The 23,725-nt window shown below is 37.0% G+C and overlaps 1 protein-coding gene across 1 annotated transcript in view; it reads left to right on the top strand.

Moving 5' to 3' along the window:
- Window positions 1-1,562: 1,562 nt before the first annotated feature.
- Window positions 1,563-23,725, top strand: part of LOC129271082 (ATP-dependent DNA/RNA helicase DHX36-like) — a 34,414-nt gene continuing 12,251 nt past the window's right edge. Inside the window, exons 1-14 of the mRNA XM_064106227.1 lie at window positions 1,563-1,648; window positions 6,995-7,230; window positions 7,837-7,951; window positions 10,496-10,665; window positions 11,448-11,618; window positions 12,217-12,371; window positions 13,151-13,252; window positions 13,736-13,882; window positions 14,311-14,457; window positions 14,807-14,909; window positions 19,834-19,977; window positions 20,721-20,929; window positions 21,878-21,995; window positions 22,566-22,664. Of these exons, the coding sequence (XP_063962297.1) occupies window positions 7,021-7,230; window positions 7,837-7,951; window positions 10,496-10,665; window positions 11,448-11,618; window positions 12,217-12,371; window positions 13,151-13,252; window positions 13,736-13,882; window positions 14,311-14,457; window positions 14,807-14,909; window positions 19,834-19,977; window positions 20,721-20,929; window positions 21,878-21,995; window positions 22,566-22,664 (1,890 nt within the window). The 5' untranslated portion in view covers window positions 1,563-1,648; window positions 6,995-7,020. The remainder of the gene's footprint in view (window positions 1,649-6,994; window positions 7,231-7,836; window positions 7,952-10,495; window positions 10,666-11,447; window positions 11,619-12,216; window positions 12,372-13,150; window positions 13,253-13,735; window positions 13,883-14,310; window positions 14,458-14,806; window positions 14,910-19,833; window positions 19,978-20,720; window positions 20,930-21,877; window positions 21,996-22,565; window positions 22,665-23,725) is intronic.

Genomic DNA, 23,725 nt, shown 5'->3' with positions numbered 1-23,725 from the left:
CACATGTCGGAAGCTGCATGCAGCTGCGCGGATATTCAGTCGTCGTTTCAATCAGCTTTGACACACCTTTGTTCAAAACAGTTTAAGTGAGACCGCCCGGGGCGGCGTCGTGGGGGCCGGGGGTTTCACTGTTTGAAGCACTAAAAATGTGCTCTTTTTTACCGAAGTAAAAATGACCATTTAAAAACGTGTTCAGTGCCCCTTTTATCTTAATTCTTATGCAGTGCCGGCCATTTTCGTATCGTACTTTTCTGTTACATTTATTCACTCGTCTTGCTCCTCTTATATATTTTCTTCTTTTTTCTCCTTTCTTTTCCATTCTTTTTCTTTTTGCTCCGCCAATGGGGGGGGGGGGGGCGACCCCCTGGATCTGCCTCAGTGTATATCTAAAAAAATTCCCCTCGCGCTTGGCGCCGTGCTTCACTTTTTCGGCGTTTCGTTTTGAACTTCAAGGAGAAGTTCACCCTGGAGAAAAGTTTGTTGTAAAAATAGCAGACAAAATGATAAAAAATATTGGTGAAATTAAAGTGGAATAGAGAGTTTTGGATTAGTGACGTCATAAACAGACAGCTGTCCCAGACGTTATGTAATAAAATGCATAAATTTCAATTTTTAATAGTTCGTAATGACTTTATCTTTGTTTTCTTTTTAGGAATGGATGTGAAATGATTTGTCTATTGATATAGACCGTGAACCAACAATTGCAAACGAACTTTAATGTATCGTGCAACTGTGTTATACAATGAATTATTGATAAGAATTCGCCAATCTGACACACTTAAAGAATTCAATAGACAAATAAATGAATACTTGGTTGATGTATAGTCCATGCCTGTTTGCTTCTCTCATGCTGCACACAGGGAGGGGGGGGGGAGAGATGATAAAGTAGGTTTTGGTCTGATAAATTGTATTGTGGATGGGTTTTTTAATTGATGCATTAAGTTATGCATATTGTCTTTTTTTTCAATATCAAATTTCCTTTGGATTGCAATGTAAACTATTCATGTTTTTATGGATCCCATGGAAGAACAGAGCAATTATGTTAATGACTCTGAAATGGGCAATCCTTTCGATTTGATCTATTCAACATATTTGCAATTCATTTTGTTTATTATATACTTGATGCCATCTATAGTGTGTTATACATATTTATGTATTGTGTTTTTAATAATCGGAAAATGAATAAACAAACAAACGAATATCAAACAATTAAAATTCTTATATTTTTTTAAAGTTTCTTTTCTCAAACCTTCGGCAATATAGGCCCCCTATTTTTTAAATTATTTTTCTGCTGTTTCACAATCAAATTTTGGTCAGGGTGAACTGTGATGTGAACGGGGATGTGAACTTCCCCTTTCAACTTGAAATCTTCAAGTTACACTGTATCATTGTCTAAACTTGGTTTAAAAAGCAAATTTGAAGATCCTACAAAATGCCACTTAACTCCAGCAAATTTTGGATTGGCAATTCCCTGTTCATTCCAGCCTGGAATTCGGTATTTGTTTTTTTATTATGATTGAGCTTTGTAAACACTGGTGCGGCGCCAGTGTGGTGTTCCATAATTATCATTCATTTTATTTTATGAAGTGCTAGTGTGTTCGACGTTCGGACACAGGCTAGGCTTTGCTTTAATTCAATTTTGATTCAGGTGAGACCGTGAGATATTTAATTGTTCGCTTAATTTTGTATGAATTACTTTTTTTGTGATTTCGTTCCCTGCTTATTGAAGATAAAAGTCGCGCAATTCCGGCCATGCACTGCTGCGCGGAGGCAAAAGCAGCGGACCGACCTCGCTCAGCCTCAGCCAGGCTCAGTCGCTGTCCGATTAATGCCACTTTTTGCCAGGCCCAGGGGCAGGGGTAGGGCGCTTGCCGGGTGGCCGGGGGCCGAGGCGAGGGTAGGATTGGCTGGTCGGGTGTCCGGACACTGTCTTTATATTTTTTAAGCCTTCTTTTTTGTCTTTGGATTGCACTAAACAAAATCCACAATATCGTCATCCAAGTCACTGGGGACAAACTTGAGAAACACCTCAAATATCAGCAATCTTTCAAATTCAATGGAATCCACGGTTGGAAGATTTTCAAAAGAAATCTATTGATTGTTCGTGATGCGAAACGGTGCGAAGCTTCTCACTGAACGGGGACTTCCTTCCACCATACGTTTTCCCATTGACACAACGACTGACTCAGACACTTTTTCAAAAGACAAAAATAGTCTTTCTTTTCTCTCATGTGGCTGTATATTCTTCCACGTTGATGAAACAATGATAAAAAACATTAAATAAAACAAAATCAATCACACTAAAACACTATTTAAGTATTTTAACTGTCTATTTACTCCTTGTGATCCAAGTCCCCTTCCCGTGTTGAGACTACCAATTTCCCATAGGAGGGGACTCGGATAACGAGTCCCCTCCTATGACAAATTGGACAGTCTTAACACAGGAAGGGGACTCGGATCACGAGGAGTAATAAGACAGTTAAATAGCGTTTTTAATGTGATTTTCATTGATTTTAATGATTCTTATTATCGAAAATATTAATCATATCTAGGAAACTGTCTAAAAGTGGCAGAGTGGCTTTGAAGAGGAGGGAAATGAGGGGTAGATGAATATCAACGGGTTAATTGCTGTTTTGTATTTTAGGAGAGGGGACTTGGATCACGAGTAATAGTACCCGGTACTCCTCGTTATCCAAGTCCCCTCCTATGAGAAATTGGACAGTCTTAACACGGATCACGAGGAGTAATTAGACAGTTAAATAGTGTTTTTAATGTGATTTTCATTAATTTTAATGATTGTTATTATCGAAAATATTCATTTATCATCTCTAGGAAACTGTCTAAAAGTGGCAGAGTGGTTTTGAAGAGGAGGGAAATGAGGGGTAGATGAATATCAACTGGTGAATTGCCGTTTTGTATTTTTAGGAGAGGGGACTTGTATCACGAGTAATATAGTACTCCTAGTTATCCAAGTCCCCTCCTATGGGAAATTTGACATTTTAACACAGGGAGGGGACTCTGATCACGAGGAGTAATTAGACAGTTATAGTGTTTTTAATGTGATTTTCATTGATTTTAATGATTGTTATTATCGAAAATATTCATTTATCATCTCTAGGAAACTGTCTAAAAGTGGCAGAGTGGTTTTGAAGAGGAGGGGTAGATGAATATCAACGGGTTAATTGCCGTTTTGTATTTTTAGGAGAGGGGACTTGGATCACGAGTAATAGTACTCCTCGTTATCCAAGTCCCCTCCTATGGGAAATTTGACATTTTAACACGGGGAGGGGACTCGGATCACGAGGAGTAATTAGACAGTTAAATAGTGTTTTAATGTGATTTTCATTAATTTTAATGATTGTTAATTATCGAAAATATTCATTTATCATCTCTAGGAAACTGTCTAAAAGTGGCAGAGTGGTTTTGAAGAGGAGGGAAATGAGGGGTAGATGAATATCAACGGGTTAATTGCCGTTTTGTATTTTTAGGAGAGGGGACTTGGATCACGACTAGTATAGTACTCCTAGTTATCCAAGTCCCCTCCAATGGGAAATTTGACATTTTTAACACGGGGAGGGGACTCGGATCACGAGGAGTAATTAGACAGTTAAATAATGTTTTTAATGTGATTTTCATTAATTTTAATGATTGTTATTATCAAAAAATATTCATTTATCATCTCTAGGAAACTGTCTAAAAGTGGCAGAGTGGTTTTGAAGAGGAGGGAAATGAGGGGTAGATAAATATCAACGGGTTAATTGCCGTTTTGTATTTTTAGGAGAGGGGACTTGGATCACGAGTAATATAGTACTCCTAGTTATCCAAGTCCCCTCCAATGGGAAATTTGACATTTTTAACATGGGGAGGGGACTCGGATCACGAGGAGTAATTAGACAGTTAAATAGAGTTTTTAATGTGTGATTTTCATTCATTTTAAGGATTCTTATTCATTTATCATCTCTAGGAAACTGTCTAAAAGTGGCAGAGTGGTTTTGAAGAGGAGGGAAATGAGGGGTAGATAAATATCAACGGGTTAATTGCCGTATTATAGGGGTACTTGGATCATGAGGAGTAATTATACAGACATTCTTTTTACCTAACGAAATAAAGCAATGAAGACTGTTTAGAGGGAGATGCATTTTGATTTATTTAGTAAAAACCTGATAGCTATGAAATAAAGCATAATCAGAAGAAACATATATATGAAAAGAGATTTATTTATTATTTAGCATAAAAAGTATGACAAAATAAAGCTATAAAGGACTGAAAAAGAAGTAGATGCAATCCTGATTTATTTAGTAAATTAGGAATCTACGAAATAAAGCAATGGAGACTGAAGAGGGATAGGGCATATTGATTTATTTAGTAAAAACGTAGACGAAATAAAGCAAATTTTATATTGTGAGACACATAAAAAGATGAATATAATCCTGATTTATTTAGTAAATTAGGAATCAACGAAATAAAGCAATGGAGACTGAAGAGGGATAGGGCATATTGATTTATTTAGTAAAAACGTAGACGAAATATAGCAAATTTTATATTGTGAGAAACATTAAAAGATGAATGTAATCCTGATTTATTTATATGAAAAGTACTAGTTTACGGAATAAAGCAATAGAGATTGAAAAGAAGTAGATGCAATTCTGATTTATTTAGTAAATTAGGAATCGACGAAATAAAGCAATGGAGACTGAAGAGGGATAGGGCCCATTGATTTATTTAGTAAAAACGGAGACGAAATAATGCACATTTTATGTGAGAAACATAAAAAGATGAATATAATCCTGATTTATTTATATGAAAAGTACTAGTTTACGAACTAAAGCAATAGATTGAAAAGAAGTAGATGCAATTCCGATTTATTCATTATGCCAATAAAGTGGAGACTGAAAAGAGACAAGTGACACACAACTACGAGGTTGGTAGAGAGACAGGTAGGACATGTTTTACGTTGTGAAAAATTGTCCGTGGATCCGAGTCACCGGGGACTTGGATCACAATAATGCCAAAAATTCAATAGTTGTAATCATCTTCTAGTTCTACATGTATTTCGTTCTCTATAATATTTCCTAACATATTTATTGTCCAAAAAAATGATGAAACTTCTGTCTTCGCTTGTAACATTTTTTAGTTGTAAATTTTTCCAAAGGCAAATTACTTTCTAAAAATAATTGATCGTCTGGACACACAACAACTTCACTGGTAATGGGCAGGCTAGACAGCTGGCAGCCATCTGTTTCGAGGAGTTTTTAAAGTAAACATTTAATTTTTTTTTAATTTCTCGTACACAGACGGCTAGCTTGCGATCGTGCACCCCGGCATGGCCATGGTAGCCTGGCCTTGAGGACTCCATGATGATGTTTTTTATTGACATATACTTCTTCAATCATTTATGGAGCCTTGAACCGCCTGCCATATATGTATAAGAGACTCACCAAAACAAAGATGGATTTCCCTAGGAAATCCATCTTTCAACTTCAGATAAAAATCACGTAAATGGTGATTTTATTTATTTTTACAAAATTGGTTAATGAAAAGGCGAAAAATTGAAGGCTTCTTACCAGACCGATCTCGTGTAGATACCTCGATCCGTTTGTCAACAAAGCAAATACAATAGGTCTGACCCTTAAACCGCTTCGTTATGACGTAGCTACGATTGGCGATGTTACAAAATGCCGTTTTGAAGAACAATTTATAGATAAAAAATATTATTTAACAAATACTAAAATTTAATACGTGATTATGAATAATTATAATATTTATAATCTGATATTAAATTTTAGTATTTGTTGAATAATAATGAAACAAACTTCGAGGTAAAACAAAACAGAACAAAGATAAAAAATAAAACAAAACAAGAAATATAAACAAACAGATAAACAATCAAATAAGCAAATAGTACAAAACCATGTTAAAGGAATCAATAATTGCTCAGTAATTTCTTTTTATATTGTCTTTTAAAAGTACTTTTATTAAATTGTATATTATATGTGAACAGGTCTAAACTATCCCATAGTGTGGGGCCAGTATGTCGTATTGAATATTAAGATCTATCATTTGAAAAGGTCCATCTGTGGAATTTGTTAGATGATCTGGTAAAGTAATTGTGAATGTTTGCAATAATTGAGAACATATTCATTAAATAGGGTGAAAGATTTTTTGTGTGGTATCATTGCATAATTGAACCAATTTGAATCTTGTTGATATCTGGAAGTTTAGCTGTGCGTAATGATTTACCGGTAAATAGCAAAGAAGTGGGGGCATTATAGTCTGTTTTCTTACATATATACGTATTGCTTTTTTTGTAGAAAAATTAATTTTTACATGTGGCTACTGTAGGTGTTACCCCAAATTGAATTGCAATATGAAAGATGAGACAGAATATAAGCATTGTAGAGAGTAAATAATATATAACTAGGTACATTACATTTTAAGCGATTTAAGATTCCAGTTCTACTAGACTATTTATTTCAAAAATTTTCCCGTGGAGTTTTTCGTTCTCTGTGATTGTTGCTTTATTTGTAAACAACACTAAATCTAAATAAATTTGCACAGAAAACTTAAAATTTAAGACTTTGCTTCTACCCAGCAAGGCATTATTTTAGCAGTAGGGTCTACATTCCATTCACAGCTATGGAACATAGAAATTATGACATTATTTGGTGGGTTATGCAGATCAACAAGTAATGCTCATGTTTTTCTCAGCACATTAATAATGTAGTCTAAGTTAGGCCTAGAAGCACCAGTGTATTATTGAGGTTATTTTGCTGTGGAAGTAATTTTCATTGTCATTCTCTGCTCTACTGTGATAAAGATCAGGCATCTTCATTTTCTCATCTTTCTGTTGATCCAATAATATGGTGCTTTAATTATTTTACACAGAAATTTGAATTTTTGATGATTTGTAGGTGTTTTCAACTTCCAAGTTCTTTCTATGTTAGCATTCGTAATGTTGTTGATATATATGATAACTTCATTTCTTTATTTCTAGACTAAGAGCCCAACACACACTTGGTGATGTCTGACAGAGGAAGAGGAGGAGGACCAAGAGGGCGTGGCTATGGAGGAAGAGGTAGAGGACGAGGTGGGGGTGGAGGACGAGGCGGAGGAGGAGGACAAGGTGGAAGAGGAGGGCCACCACATCCACCGGGTCTGACAGGCAGAGAGATAGGGATGTGGTATGCTCAGAGAGGTCGGGGCAATAAACAAAGACGAGAGCTGAGAGAGGTAATAAACATGCAAACTAGTGTTTACAGTCCCAATTTAGGATTTGTGAATGGAATTTGATTTACTGGCCCGGATTAACAAAGATGTTTGTATTGTGGTTGAGATCAAAACCTCTGTGTACTAAAAATAAGTAAATGGAAACACTGGATATACATTTACATACATGTTTATTGACTAAATTGCTTTATTTCGTGATTTAAGGACAATAATGTAAATTATTCTACAAAATCAGCATAATTTGCATAAATAGGGAAAATGCTTTGTACTTGACTATATATGAAAGTCTCAGACTTTGGAGAAACATTGATTTGAGAGAAATAGATGATACATTATGATCTTAAAATCATGTTCATTGTCTTAGTCTAAACTCTATCTTTTGGAATTCAAAAAGCTTTGAAAAATTCTTGAAATTATTACCTGAAATTTTCCTTGAAAAACATAAATACTTGTGGAAGCTCCTGAAACAATAAATGGAGGTTGAGTGCAAAGCATGCAAAAATTGCTTTTAAATCTAAATCTGGCTGCCTGTTTGCACTCATGTCAACATTTCTAAAGCTCCCTTATGATATGAATGCTACTTATTCTCTGTTTATTTATTTTCTGTAGAGAGGGACTGTGAGCCTGAATGATGAACAGGAGAGGCAGATCAAACGGATGCTTCGTGAGGTAGAAGGTCTCAGAGAAAATACACCTCAATCTAATGCCCAGCCACAGCCAAAAAGTAAGATGGAAAAGTCTGTGAAATCCCCAATACAATTATGCGCATGGCCCATGTGTATATGTTTACATATTGTTATTTTTTTTAGGTGATACGCCATCAGCGTATCACCTCTTGTGATTGTCAGAATCTTTTTTATTTATTATTATTTATTTATTTATTCTTTATTCTTCTTTCTTTCTTCCTGATTTTGTTCGCCCACTTTCTTTAAGTTTTCATCATTGAATTAACATGAAAATTTCCATGATCAATGACATTCATCAGAAGAATCAGTGTCAAGCTTTTCATGATAATCAGTAATGCATGACGTCACGTAGGCGCCATTTTGTGAGTCATGTAATTGACAATATCTTCCTAACTAAACGTCATTAAAAAAAAACTTTTGGTAGGCATTAACTTCAGGTTAATATCTACTGCCGAGTTGCATTCATGACCGCGTTGCTCAAAATTCAACTTTGATCAAACGAGAGTACATTTCAGACAATTTTGAGCATTTTGAAAATTTGCGTGCGTACGCGTCCAATGTAGGCGCGTAGCGCGTACGGAATGCAGAAACCTCATTTTTCTTACATTTTTGGAATCCTGATACTTTTCTTAACAAGTTGCAAAAATTTGCAACTTAAAGTGACTTTCCATTATGTCACATGCGCGCGTCAAAGTGTGAAATCCGCGCGCGCGTCTATGGCGAATACCCAAAATCATGCCTATCTTAAATCCGCCATATCTCCACAGAACTCCTGGATACCCCCAAATTTTATTACATATTCTGAAAGCCTATGAGTTGTAGATATGAATTCATGCATCATTCGGGCTGATCGGACATTGTGACGTCATCATATCATCTTCTAATCTAAAAAAATGTAATTTTAAATTTTGACGTCACGAATTTCAAATTCATTTGCGGTTATCTCGCCTATTGTTGGTTGATTCTCTACCAAATTTTGATAGCTCAGTCAATTTTCTTTCGAAATATCCAACGTCAGATTTTCGTTTAGAGGACGTCTTCATGGTCAAATTTTCGATTAAAGGCCAAGTGTCAAAATTTTCACTATTTGCGTGTTAAGTCTATGGAAGGTGAACTTTTTTCAAAACATGAATCTACATGACAATGTTCTTTGAGCTGTATCTCGATAATTCTTGCTCCTAATTTTTCCAAATTTGAATATGTTGTAGCTGAGACTATGCACTTTTAGAAGTCTAGTCTCCATTTTTTCATTAGATGTCGGGATTGTGCCGAAATTTTCAATTGAAAGTCAGCCATTACAAAAAGTTTACACGCATCGGCGGACAAACACGTAATGAGGTATGATGTCATATTTTCATTAACGTGCAGCCAATAAAAACCCGTTATTGACCGTGCCATGATAAATATTCATTAACCTATCACGCGTTGACCTCATACCTATCACGCGTTGACCTCATTTGCTAACAAGTATTAGCCAATCAGCGAGTATAGCGCCGGGGTTGGTCATGATTATGCACATGCATATTAGCTAGCCGCGGAGCTTAGAGCGGCTAGCGGGAGAGCGACGCGACGTACCAGCGCAGCGGGAAGCCTAGCCACGCTGGCGCGGCCCGACCGTATACCGGTCGCATAGCCATAGCCTAGCAATGCATGAATGCATAGGCGTGTATTTGATCTTCACTTCATCGATCGACTGATCGTACTTTTCTTACTATTATATGAATAAACGTCGGTGACCAAGCAGACGACAGAGTAAGAAAGACTGAACTTAAATTACCGGTACATAATCTGTCATACAGCAATAAATCAATAGGGCCTAGCGGCTTTCAAAATTAGACCTAACGTTAACTTAGGGATCGGTCCTAGGGCTATAGGCCTAAAATAGAAATAAAGATAATAGGATACGATGATTTATTTGTACAGTACAGTCTTTGTTTCTTTTTCAATCACAGAGCTAGAGAACGGGGCTAGAGATCACATCCAGCCAGATAGTAGTAGTGATGACGCTGATGGCGTATCACCTAGCTTGTCTCAGTGACAAGTTCGGTTCTAGTTTTATGTTTTAATGTTTGCTTTCTTGCCATTTTTCTTGGTAATTGTATTATTGTACCATTTGTGTATTTCTCATTGAGAATTTTGCAAATAATTTTTCAAAGTTCAAAAGTTCAAGAAATGCATATTTCTTGAAGAACAGACAGAAAAATCAGATAAACGGGTCAGTCGAAAATGCATTCTCAGTGTTGTGATCATCTTATCCATAAAAAGCAATTCTAACTAAGGCAATATTTTGTGTAATTATTTATATCTCATACAAGGCTCGTAGCCAGTGTTGAATCTGTTTACAAGAGTACCAATTTGCCAAATTATTTGCCTCTATTATAAATATATGTGTGCAAGATGATTTTGAAATTGAATCGGGTGATTCAGATAAAGTGCCTTTAAAAAGTTCTTTCCTATTGTCCTAGAAGAGATCTATCTTTAATCTCAATACAACAGTTTGTTTTCATTAACAAAACATTCATCTTGAATTTGTAAATTATGAAGCTTCTAACATCAGTTTATTTTCTTTTCTTGAAAATAAGTGATGAGACCAGCAGATGTTGTGTGTCAAAACTTCTATGGCCATGGACTGATGCAAGATCCCAATCTAGACCAACAGCTGCAAGAAGATATGATCAAGAAGGAAAAAAGTGAACAGTACAGGAAAATGCAGACCTTCAGACAAAAACTTCCCTCATTCAAAATGAAAGATGTAGGTTTGTCTTCATCTTATTTTGTTAAACATTGTTAGATTTTTGTTGATTGATTTATTAATCTATTTTTGAATAATTCAATAATTTTGTTGATGTTGTTGTAACTCCTCACTCCAAATAGTTTACTAGATAGATGGCACATTATAAATGCTGTTCTAAATAGTATAATTATTATAGATTTTCCTGTTACTATAATACATTTCATTTTGTTGTTATTGGTGATACTAAACTAGCTTGGTTAGTCATTTTAAACACTACTTGATTGGTTCTGACATTTTGTTTCCATAAGCGACTGTACATAACCTTGTAAGCAAACCTGATCTTCTCTGGAATGATAGAAGTTGATTCATTTCATGACATTGACTATGTTAGAAATCAACTCTTAACTTCCATCATTTGCCTGTATCTGTTTTTATTTTCCTTTGATTCTTATTATTTACTATTATGTGGAAGCGTTGTGGTGTAGCGGTTCAGACTCTCTCCTTGCAATCAAAGGGTCGTGCGTTCAAATCCCTCTGTGGCCTAGCGTCCTTTGGCAAGGCTTCAATCCACACTTTGCCACTCTCCACCCAGGTGAAAGCCTATGTAGTATGCCAAGCAATTGAGTCTTGGAACTCTTGTTGGAATGCTCCCAAGGGAGTGGAGAAAGTGCATACATTGTGTGAGGGCATGCCAGGATCCGATGACCGGGGTAATAACAATTGCAATGTAAAGCACTTAGAAACAATGTGTAATAAGCACTATATGAATGTAACTATTATTATTATTATTTCCCATCTAGGAGCTATTATCTCTCATCAGAAGCAACCAGGTTGTAGTAATCAGTGGAGAGACAGGGTGCGGGAAAACTACCCAAGTTCCACAGTTCATCCTGGATGACTACATCAACAGAGGTCAAGGGTCAACATGCCGTGTCATCTGCACGCAACCAAGAAGGATAAGTGCAATTACAGTAAGTTAATATACAGTTGAATCTTTCTCTGTTTTGGGGTTTCTCTGGGGTAATTAAGTTTTATCACCATCTTGTACAGTCAGTCAAACCTGTGTTTGCTGCCATTTTGTATATAGTGAAAACCTGTCTTTAGTGTCCACCAACAGTGTTTGCCATTTGATAGGAGTAGGTGTAAAAAAGCTGTTTATATAGCTGTCTACAAAGAACTCCTCTTTCCAGTGACCACTTTTTCTCTTTACTTTGGGTGGCCATGATAGAGAGGTTTGACAGCAGTTTTCTGTTTGCATTATTAACAGGTAGAAAATTTTGAAGGACTCAAAAAGTTGTATTGACTTGTGTTTTTCTGCCACCATACAGATGTTATCTCATTATTGATTTTATATGTCTACCAATCAGATATGAAATTAGATGAGCTCAGTACCTGTAACAATAACGCAGGCTTTCCCCTTGAGGGAAAAAAAAAAAAATCACATTTGGAGCAATATACGTTAGGGTTGCGCAAATGAGGATAATATCACATTATCTTGACATTGAATCTGGTCAGAGTGAATTGAAAAAAAACCAACTTATTATCTTGCTATCTTTCTCCCCTTGCCAGGTTGCTGAGAGAGTTGCAGCTGAGAGAGCGGAGAGGTGTGGTCGTGATAACAGTGTTGGGTATCAGATACGACTAGAGAACGCCTTCCCATGCCCACAGGGATGTATCCTATACTGCACAACGGGAATACTTCTTAAGTGGCTTGAAGGAGACAAGTTAGTTCCTCACTTTTACAAAGACTTACATCAGTTACATTGGTCAAGTTACATTGGTTGCCAATCCGGAAGCGAATAGAATTTAAAATACTTCTTCTCACTTGGAAAGTGTTAAATGGTATGGCACCAAAATATTTACAAGACCTTGTCATGCCTTATACATCAGCTCGTAGCCTAAGATCAACACACACGCAACTTGCCCAAGACACGTGTATCATATGATGCGCAAGCTTTCTCTGCCTCAGCACCTTCTCTTTGAAATAATTTTCCATTGAATTTAAGAATTATATCATCACTGGAGACCTTCAAATCTAGACTGAAGTCTTATCTTTTTTAACCGTATTAGTTATTGGCACTTTGACACTCATCCAAACTCTCTCATTCTTTCTTTTCTTGTGCGCCTCGGAATAGAATACTTCTAGATAGATGGTGCTATATAAATGCCTATTATTATTATTATCAGGAGTTTTCAATAAGTGGCCCATGCTAACCAATATGATAAATAAACTAACTATTGGTCTATGGTATGATCTGTAACGTCCAGACTACTAGCTACAAGGTATAAAGCTTTGTAGGGTGCGTATGATTGGATGGTTTATAATGGTTTACATAAATGATAGCAGTTTGTGGGCCAATTAAGAGGCTTCATATTACAACCCTCCCCCCCAAAAAAAAAAAAACTTGGGGTTTCACCCCCTCAACTCCCACTAAGGGCTATCTTACAAATAACTTAAGACACTAATTGATATTATTTCCTAATTTTTCTTTTGCCATCACAGGTATTTGAAGAGTGTTAGCCATATTGTATTAGATGAAGTCCACGAGAGAGATCTACTTTGTGATTTTCTGCTCATCATCCTTAAAGAGCTTCTACCAAAGAGGTAAAGAAATGTAGGTCACCCCAGGGGGTGATTCACTGATTGTACAAATCAATTTATTGTGACATGAAATTGATTAGATTATTATTATTTTTTGCCTACAGCTTTAAAAATTGATTTTACCAGTTAGTGACTTGCTCCTAACAGTGCAATCTATAAATGATGACATTTATTTTTGTGAGATACATCTTTGGGTTTTATTATATATAAAATATTCTCAATTCCAATTTAAAAAAAATTTAGAGAAATTCATGACTAATTCAAAAGTGTTCTTGACATTGTGGTGAAATAGCAAGAGTTAAATATTTTTGGCATTACTCTTGTATTACAGCAAGTTTTAACATCTCAGAATACTACATCCAATACGTCTTGAATTCAGTGTTAAGACTTAAAAAGAAAAAAGTCATATGGCTGCATGTAAGTTTTGCCCTTTTTTGCCATTTCAGATAATATTTGAGTAATTATCATTTTTTTTTTTTCATCTAGGAGTGACCTGAAATTGATACTGATGAGTGCCACTCTGAGAGCGGAATTGTTCTCTGACTACTTTAACAAAGCCCCTATGATCAACATTCCTGGATTTACATTCGGTGTCACAGAATACTACCTTGAAGATATTCTAGAAATGACTAGGTATGTATCAAGTCATATTCAGCTTAACCCTTAAATTGCTGTGGGCTCATATGTTTTGGTGTCATGCGATATGTCCACAGTCTACTAAGATATCACTGTGACGCTGCATGATTTGTTTCTGTAGCACCTGGCACATCTTTTGTGACTAAATTTGTGACATCGGAGTATGCGGATCTGAAGTAATTGCATTCTCGCGTGTTGGATAAAGAAATCATTCAAAGACATGATTTCATGTATGAATCCAACACAAATTGTTCAAAACTTTGAATTTCCATGAATTTGTCATTTGTCTTAATATTTCAATTAAATTCTCATTGTTTTTATTTTACTCAATTCATACCATTCATGATAACTTCAGATGGAAGTATCCCCTTGGCTTAATTCTTGTATAATTGTTTATTCTTGCTCTTTGACTTTCCAATAACCAGGTATCAACCTCCAAGACCAAAAACAACCCGCAATGAACCGGTATGGGTGAAGTACAAGAAAGGTAAGAAGAATCGGGAGGAAGAGATGGAGAAAGAAGAAAAGGATCGCAAGAAGTTCAACGAGTACCTTGAGTCTATGAGGGGAACGTAAGAAAAATTGCAATAATTGTATTGCCTATAGGTGAAATAATTGTGATGCAGTACATTTGAGAATATTGGTGCAACTAGCACAAGACTTATCAAGTGATTTGGTACAGCAATGTAAGTACTGGAGATGCCTGCATTACCGCTAACACCAAAAATCAAAACCTGTGCATTATTTGATTTATTAAATAAGTTGGCAATGTTAAATTTGGACAAGAAAAATTGCAAATTAAACAATTTTAATTGGATAGTCGAAATTACTCTCGCTTTCTCTCCCTTGCCGTCACCATCTCCTCTCTAAACAAACCCTTCTCTCTCTCCCTCTCTATCACACATACATGCACGCCTATAGGTACTCCGAGCAAGTGGTGGATTGTCTTTCTAACATGAATCATGATGTCATAGATCTCGACCTCACTGCTGAACTACTTCGATACATCTCGCTCCAGAAACCAGTGAGTATTCTTCATTAATAATAATGATGATGAGGATGATGATAATAATAATAATAATAATAATAATAATAATAATAATAATAATAATAATAATAATAATAATAATAATAATAATAATAATAATAATAATAATAATAATAAATAAATGGTCAAATAAAGAGAAGGAAAATCTTATGACTTGCTTCTACTTTGCGACTGATGTATCTCATAAAACTAGACATTACAGGAAGAGAATGAGAGAAACGTGGCTTGTAAATAATGGTGACCCATCCGTTGGAGAAGAAGGTCTAGTGGACATGAAACAAAGTATCATTAGTACTCAATACTTCAGCGACATTGAATTAGAGAGAATAAAGGAAAATGCCCAAAGTCTTTGTAGAGAACGAAAGCGTAATGCAACAAAGAATCAAGATGACAGGGGAAAACGAATAACAGATAAAGTAGACAAATTGCACGACACCAACAATGATAGAGAGAGATCGGGAAAAGGAAAAAACTCGGTAATCACCAACACTGAGAAGGTGAGAAATTCTATCCATGATGAAGAAAGTACAGGTTCTGGAAATACAGTGAATATATTTCTTGACGAGGGGATTATATTCAACAATCAACAGGATGTTCGGACGCAGAGTGATAGGGGCTTACGAGATGGAGAACACAACCAAAGAATATCACAAGAACAACGTATGAATCGTCTTGATATGGACAGTGCTCAGAAGAAAAAAAAGAAAGATGACTACATCGCTCAATTTGGGGCGTGTTCCTTGTCTCTTCTACAAAAACTAGATGAAATCGAAACGGTAGACACACAGATTGAGGCCGAATACCAAAGAGGTGCACATTTCTTTCAGTACTGTGACACATCTGACAACAAGCCCGCTGGTGGAGAGGGAAAGGGATCAACGATGAACAGAAGAAAAAACAGCTCTTATAAGACTGGATTCTCTTCACATGTAGACATACACCAGCACTTGCAACAACCTAAAGTGAAATCTCGTACTCTTCGGGTTACAGCAATAGAAAAGGCTAAGAAAAGACAAGAAATTACTGAGACTGAACATGGGGACGATGTTGCCCATTTTCTATGCGGCGGAGAGCCTCACATTCAACAAGATAAAGAATGTGAAAGGAACGTATCGGGTAATATCATATCATCTGTACCCGAGAGAGATGCGATTGTATCACAAGACTCGACAAATGAAGACAGAGATTCCGATCAACGGCTGTTATCAGCACTGAGGAGCAACTTTGAATATGTGAAGGGAATATCAATATCAGATAGACCACAAATTCCCAAGATCGACACAAGGTGCTGTACTACTAGGAGCGTGATCGACAAAGTAGATAAAATGCTTGAAAAGGTGCAATCTAGTCCTTCCAGTTTGTTGGAGATAAACTGTCTTATCTGGGCAGGAGCAAAAACTGTAACAGAACATATGGGACTCAAGCTTCATTCATCAAACCACTCTACCAATCATAAGAAGAAGGCTCCTGAATGGAAGAAAAGGCTACAAACTAAGATAGCAGAACTACATAAAGACGTGGCTCAACTCGGAGAAGTAGATAAGGGAAACATCAAATCCAATCGGATGAAGAGCAATACCAAAAGACTTCAGAAGAAATATCGCATTGACGATAAGACCCGTACTAGGACAACTGTTATAGAAACGCTCAAAATGAAGATAAATGCTCTCAAACACCGTGTTAAGAGATACACAAAGAGTAACAATTTCAAACGGCAGAATAAACTCTTCCATGGAAACAGAAAGAAATTCTTTCGTGAGCTGGATTCAAAGATGACTGAGACGAAAGATGTTCCATCGGCAGATGATATGAAGAACTACTGGAAAGAACTTTGGGATAATGATATCACTCACGAAGAAAATCCCTGGATTCAGTCTGAAGCAGACAAATGGTCCAATGTGCCAGCGCAGCAGCTAGTAGACCTGACCCTACCTGAACTACACAATATCATAAGGAACACTCATAACTGGAAAAGCCCTGGACCAGATGGTGTACAAAACTTCTGGATAAAGAGGTTTGGTAGCATCCATACTAATCTACTGAAAATCATCAATGATATTATCAAAGGGAACAGGACTATTGAGAAATGGCTGCCAATTGGAAGGACATATCTACTGTACAAAGGCAAAGACCCAAAACAACCTAAGAACTATCGTCCAATCACTTGCCTTAATACTATGTATAAGCTGCTGACATCAACGCTTGCCATGCACATCGAACGACACATCGATGATCATGACATAATGGAGGTCACTCAGAAAGGTTGTCGGAAAGGAAAAAAGGGTTGTAAAGATCACCTAATGACAAACAAAGCAATAATCGGTAATGCTCGCCAAAGACAGACCAATCTATCCATGGCTTGGATAGACTACAGGAAGGCATTTGACAGCGTACCACATAGTTGGATCATCAAAGTTCTAGAGATGTATCACATCAATCCACAAATAGTCAAGTGCATATCAGCAGGTATGAAACAATGGAGCACTACTCTTTCGCTTACAATAGGCACCCGTTCGATGACAGTGGAGGGGGTCCGAATCAAGAGAGGAATATTTCAAGGAGATTCCTTATCTCCTCTTTTATTCTGCTTAGCTCTCAATCCAGTATGCTCTCTCTTACACGCTACGAGTTATGGCTACAGATACAAAGGGCAAGATGTATCTACGACAATAAACCATCTGATATATATGGATGATATCAAACTCTTTGCAAAAAATGACGATGAACTTCACAAGATGATAGCAGTAGTTAAACATTTCAGCGATGACATCAAGATGTCGTTTGGTATAGACAAGTGTGCCAAAGTTACACTTGTACGAGGAAGGAGGGTAAATACAGGCGACATGTTTGTGCAAGATGAGGAAACATCAATCAAGGAACTGACTAATGATTCGACATATAAATATCTAGGCATAGCTGAGAACGATGTCATTAGCCATAACACAATGAAGGAGAAGGCAACATCAGAATACAAAAGAAGACTCATGCTGATCCTCAAATCCGAACTGAATGCCAAAAATAAGATTGAAGCGATCAACACTCTAGCCATTCCTGTGCTTAGATACAGTTTTGGTATTGTTAACTGGAGACTAGCTGATATATGTGGCCTAGATGTTATGACCAGAAAGTAATTAACGATGCACAGATTACATCACCCAAAGGCCGCAATCGAAAGGTTGTACCTTCCCCGTGATCTTGGAGGAAGAGGTCTACAACAAATTGAGATGGTCTGGAATATGGAAGCAACGAACCTCGCCAACTACCTATCCAATCCACCTGATATACTGACGAGTATATCCCTCGATTATGATAAATGTCAAGCAATATACTCCATTAACAAGCAAGCATCTATCTTATTGGCACAACATCGACTGACACTACCCTACGGTGAAAAAGAGAAGGCAAGACTTAAATGCTCCTTTCACAAGAAACTTCAAGAGCAACTCAAATCCAAGCGACTTCATGGCCACCATGAAAAACAGACGCATCGGGAGTTCGTAGACCAGAAAGACACACATCAATGGCTTAAGTCGGCGGGACTAAGAGGTGAAACTGAAGGGTTCGTCTATGCTATTCAGGACCAGGTGGTGAGGACCCGTGCCTACGAAAAATCTATCCTCAGAAGAGACACAGACGACACTTGCAGGATGTGTGGAAAAGAGACCGAAACAATCATGCATTTGGTATCAGCATGTTCGACTCTTGCTGGAACTGAGTACATCACAAGACATGACAATATTGCCAAACTTATCCATTGGCAACTACTGAAGGATCGCGGTAAAATGACTTGTGATCACGCTTGGGAACATCAGCCACAAACGATCACCACGATCAATAACAGCACCATATATTGGAACTGTGGCATACTAACGGATAGAACCATCAACTGCAACAAGCCGGACATCATCGTCAGAGACAACAACGTAGTAAATATCATTGAGGTCTCTGTTCCCCATGATATCAACATTGCTGTAAAGGAAAGAGACAAACGGCTCAAGTATCAAGACCTAAGGATTGAGATCGAGAGGATGTGGAACGTGAAAGCAGAGGTCACACCAGTCATCATTGGTCACTCAGGAATGGTGAAGAAGGGAATGGAAGCCTGCATAACCAAGATCTCTCCTCACCTTCGGATGTACGACATTCAGAAGGCAGCTATCTTGGGTACAACCAGATTGATAAGAAAGACTCTCGGACATTAGTAGTGTAAAGTTCCTAGTTGCACTTGAAATTACTTGGTGCTTTTTGTTAGAGCAAAGTTATTCAAGAAAAAAATACGGACTTGATCCTGTTTAGAGGAATAATAATAATAATAATAATAATAATAATAATAATAAAAATAATGATAATAATAATAATATTATTCATACAGCCCCTATACATAGCAACAATATATCTAAGAGCTTTACAGATATGTTATTACACATATCAGATCCTGGCTTGCCCGCAAACAGTGTGTGTATGCACTTTCTTTACTCCCTGGGGAGCATTCGAAAAAGTTTCCAAGCTCGATTCAACACACTTTCCCCCTGATTACAAGGCAAGAGTAAGAACTACCACATTACAAGAATTCATGTGTATGTGAACAATTTGGAATATTTGTATTGGTATTCATACACATTTAGCCTATTTCACCAAGGTTATCCTATGTTGCAATCAATTGGCATATGAATTGTAACTGTGAAGTCTATTTCAAACTGTGTTTTAAGAGTGCCGATTATTACCTTATCAATCTTTTGCCCCTGAATCAGGATATATCTGTATTTCTACCAGGCTTAGATAAAATTGTTAAGCTTCATGAAAAACATACTTCTCAAACCCTTTTTCTTAAGTGAAAGTTATCTTTTTTAATCATATCAGCCACTCAATTAATTTGCATTTCACGTATATTTCTCTTTAGGACGGTGCCATTCTTGTCTTTCTGCCTGGATGGGATCAAATCAGTAAACTCCATGACAAACTAACATCTCAAACCCTCTTCTCAAGTGACCGGTTTGTCATCATTCCTTTGCATTCCATGATGCCTACCCTTAACCAGAAACAGGTTAGTGCTACCAAAAGAAGATGCTCATGCTTTTATATAACATTGTAATCGCCTGACAAGCCTGCATCACCGCTGTTTTAATCCTATATAAGCCGGGGGGGGGGGGGGGGGGGGGGGCTCGGAGGCAAAAAAATTGTTTACTGCACCACTTGCTGACTTTTTACTTTCAAATCTTGCACATCTTTAGAGACCAAATTTGCAACACCCGGAGCGTTGTGACACAGTGGATTAGTATCTGAATTTGTAAACAGAGGGTCGTGGGTTCGAATCCCAGTAATGGCGTAGTTCCCTTTGGCAAGAAATTTATCCACATTGTGCTGCACTTGACCCAGGTGAGGTGAATGGGTACCCGGTAGGATTTTTTCCTTAACGCTTTAGCGCCTATTGATATGGCGGCTCAGCTACAGTCTGGGTAATAATATGATACCAAATATCAAAGCGCAGTTGAGTATATGCACATAGTAATTGCGCTTTATAAATGGACAAATTATTATTATTATTATTATAACACAGCTCTGAAATACCGCAACATTTTGCAAATGCATGTCAGACCAAAATTTGCTCAAAAACATGATTTCGTGTACAAAGTCGATGCATAAATGGTTCATACATGTTTAATGTTTGGACTCAGGCCAATAAATACTGATTTTAATGAGGGTAAGAAGGTATTCATGCGTCCACTTTGGGGGTCCTCATGATGGTGCATTTTGACCTGATGGTGTCTTCCATGACCTCTTCTGCAGGTATTTGAACGTCCGCCTCAAGGAGTACGTAAGATCATCATAGCAACCAACATTGCAGAGACAAGCATCACCATCGATGATGTGGTGTATGTGGTCAACATAGGGCGGGTGAAGGAGACCAACTTCGATTTCACAAATAATATCAGGACGATGAAGGCTGAATGGGTCAGCAAGGCATCTGCCCATCAGAGGAGAGGACGAGCTGGGAGGTAACAAACTGGGAAAATTGATTTTTCTCGCGGGGAGGGTGTCGGCTAATGCATGCTTTAACGGTCAGTCGCTGCAGTCACACCAACAAAATCAACTCCAAAACCACCAACTTTAAATGTTTAGGCTTGAATTTTTCAGTTTTGTAAATTGTGATGACCTGAATAGTGTTTAGTATCAAGGTTTGAGGTCACAGAAGTTGTTATATTTATTGAAAAAGCTTGTTCTTGTGATTATGAAAGATTCCTTTTAGGGATTAACTTAAAACGTGGTTCTTGTATTCATAGGGGGGGGGGTGGCAAGGGCAATGATGTGAAAAGATTTTGCGCTCATGAGATTAAATGTCAGATCAAAAGTTCTTGCTTTTACGCTAGATAAGGAACTGTATAAGGGACCAAATTCAAACTTGTCTGATGCATTTGTAACTGACAATGATCTTATGAGACTTTGTCGTCACAAGATCAAAAGTCTCAGTATTTTAGATATCATCGTGCATGTATTTATTGAAATATCTCATTTTCACACTAGCCAAAGTATGGATTTAATGGACCATTTTCAATCTTGGCACATGTATGCGTTAGTTAATTAGGATGATCTGTTTATAGTTGGGGTTTTGAGATCAGAGATCAAAGGTCATTCATTACTTAAGTGTGTAATATATTTCTGATCTGGCAGCAGCAGAGGCATAACTCGCGGCTGAACATTTGAGAATTCCTGTTGTTCAGGCAAAAAATTATTTGTTGTTATTTTCGGGGGTTACTTTTTACAACTTTCTGCCTAAATCTGCAACATTGGATAAGCTTTAACATTGTAATGAATGGGGATTTTCCAGGGCTTCTTTTTGAGTTTCCGGGGCTCTTTTGAGAATTTTGGGGGCGAAATTACCCAGAGCCCCCCCCCCCCCCATGTAATTTTGTCCCTGATCTAGTTTTATTCATCTTCTGATACAGAGTACAGGATGGAATATGCTACCATGTGTATACCCAGCTAAAGGCATCTGAAATGGAGGAATACCAAGTGCCTGAAATCAAGAGAACTCCCCTTGAAGAACTCTGTCTAAACATCAAGGTAAAGAAAGTAGAGATGGAAGTAAGGACAGAATTTGGGAAGAACACGAAATTCACAGAATTTCATAGAAAACAGAGCAGTTTTTCAGGACAATGCAAATTTGAATTACGGAAAGAAAGTGAAAATCATGAAAATCAAAGCAAAGTCAACACCAATGAAAATTCTGCGTATGAAATGTGTTTTAAAATTACAACTTTATTTGCATACTACCATTAACAGTTTATAAAGTATGGTTTTCTGAGGTGGTGTTTCATAAAGCTTCTTATAAGTAAGGTATGCTAGATAAAATTTTGATTCGGTCATTTGAAATTTTATCTTTTTTAGATTGAAATTTTTGTTGTATTAAAATCAATTGAATTCAAAGTTTGTTTTTTTGTCAAGAATTGATGATAATTATGGAAAGTTCGCTCCTATAACATGAAAAATTATGGTGTTTCATTTAGCACTAGTAAGGATCATTAGTAGTGCATAACCTACGAACAGCTTCAGGAAATGGCCCCCTGTTTTGGTAAATAACTTGCATGTAAGAAAAGATGATCTCATACTACATCAATTTTTTCTTCTATCCAGACCCTGAAGCTTGGGGGTGTACATCCCTTCATCAGCAAAGCAATGGAAGCACCAGACATCAGAGCTATCCAGCTAGCAATCCAGAGCCTCAAACAAATGGTAACTCAAACAAATATCCTTGGTTGAAAGGTGTTCAATATTTGGTCCATTTTTTACTGCATTCAGTTTTTAATTTTCCATTGCACGGTGACCGTGCATTTTTATTTTTCCATTTTTATAGCGCTCCCTCAGTATGTACCACTAATCATGTGTGTGTCTACTTCCCTTCTTATGTATATGTGTGTGTGTGTTTGCGCGCATGAAGTTAGCGCAGATCAAACTAGACTGACTGTGCGCACTCGATTCAGATCCATGAATCAATGCGCGTCACAAAATTAAAGCAAAGGGCTGATGAGCTGTCGATACATGGGGGAATCCGCCGTAGGCCGACTAGGAATGATCAGAGAAAAGGAGTTGCCTACCTAATCTTAATTTTATCTATTTTATTCCTGTTTTATATGAGTTATATAAAACAAGTAATGAATGTAAATATTTGTGCAATGGAAAGAATATTTACATTCGATGAAACATGAAAATGTTCCATTCAACTCGGCTAGTGCCTCGTTGAATGGAACTTTTCATCTTTCATCTCATGAAAATATTTTTCCCTTTGCACGCATACACATTCATTATTTGCATATTGACACCTCTCGATTCTCCATAAGTAACATCATTAAGGAGCCTTACCCAAAAGTCAGAACTGCTTCCGTCATTTTTTTGCAGGGATCAAGCAAGCATGTTTATATTGACAATCCTCATATTTCATCATAGGCAATACAATTTGGCTGTGGGAAAGGTGGAGCTAATGGGGTGTTAGAAAATATAATCAATTGCAAAGTCCATAGTAGGTCATTTTGAGGAAAAAAAAGGATTATTTTTAATTTTGGGCCACTAAAGTATATTTGGCCAAAAGACATTATAGAACATTAATAAACAAATTTAAGTATACATTTTTTTTATGTACATTAATATTCATGTTACTTGTGGGCGGAGCCTTTTGTCTGGTGGACTTGGGTCATTCTTACATTCATATACATTTTAGACTTCGGTAGTAAGTAGAAGTAATGAGATAGGATGCTATGATATGAATGTAAGAAAAGCCCAAGTCCTGGACTTGGGCT

This window comes from Lytechinus pictus, chromosome 11 (assembly GCF_037042905.1).
Source record: "Lytechinus pictus isolate F3 Inbred chromosome 11, Lp3.0, whole genome shotgun sequence".
In the NCBI taxonomy this organism is placed as follows: domain Eukaryota; kingdom Metazoa; phylum Echinodermata; class Echinoidea; order Temnopleuroida; family Toxopneustidae; genus Lytechinus; species Lytechinus pictus.
The sequence above is the reverse complement of the archived record's forward strand: the minus strand, read 5'-3'. Positions and strand labels throughout refer to the sequence as shown.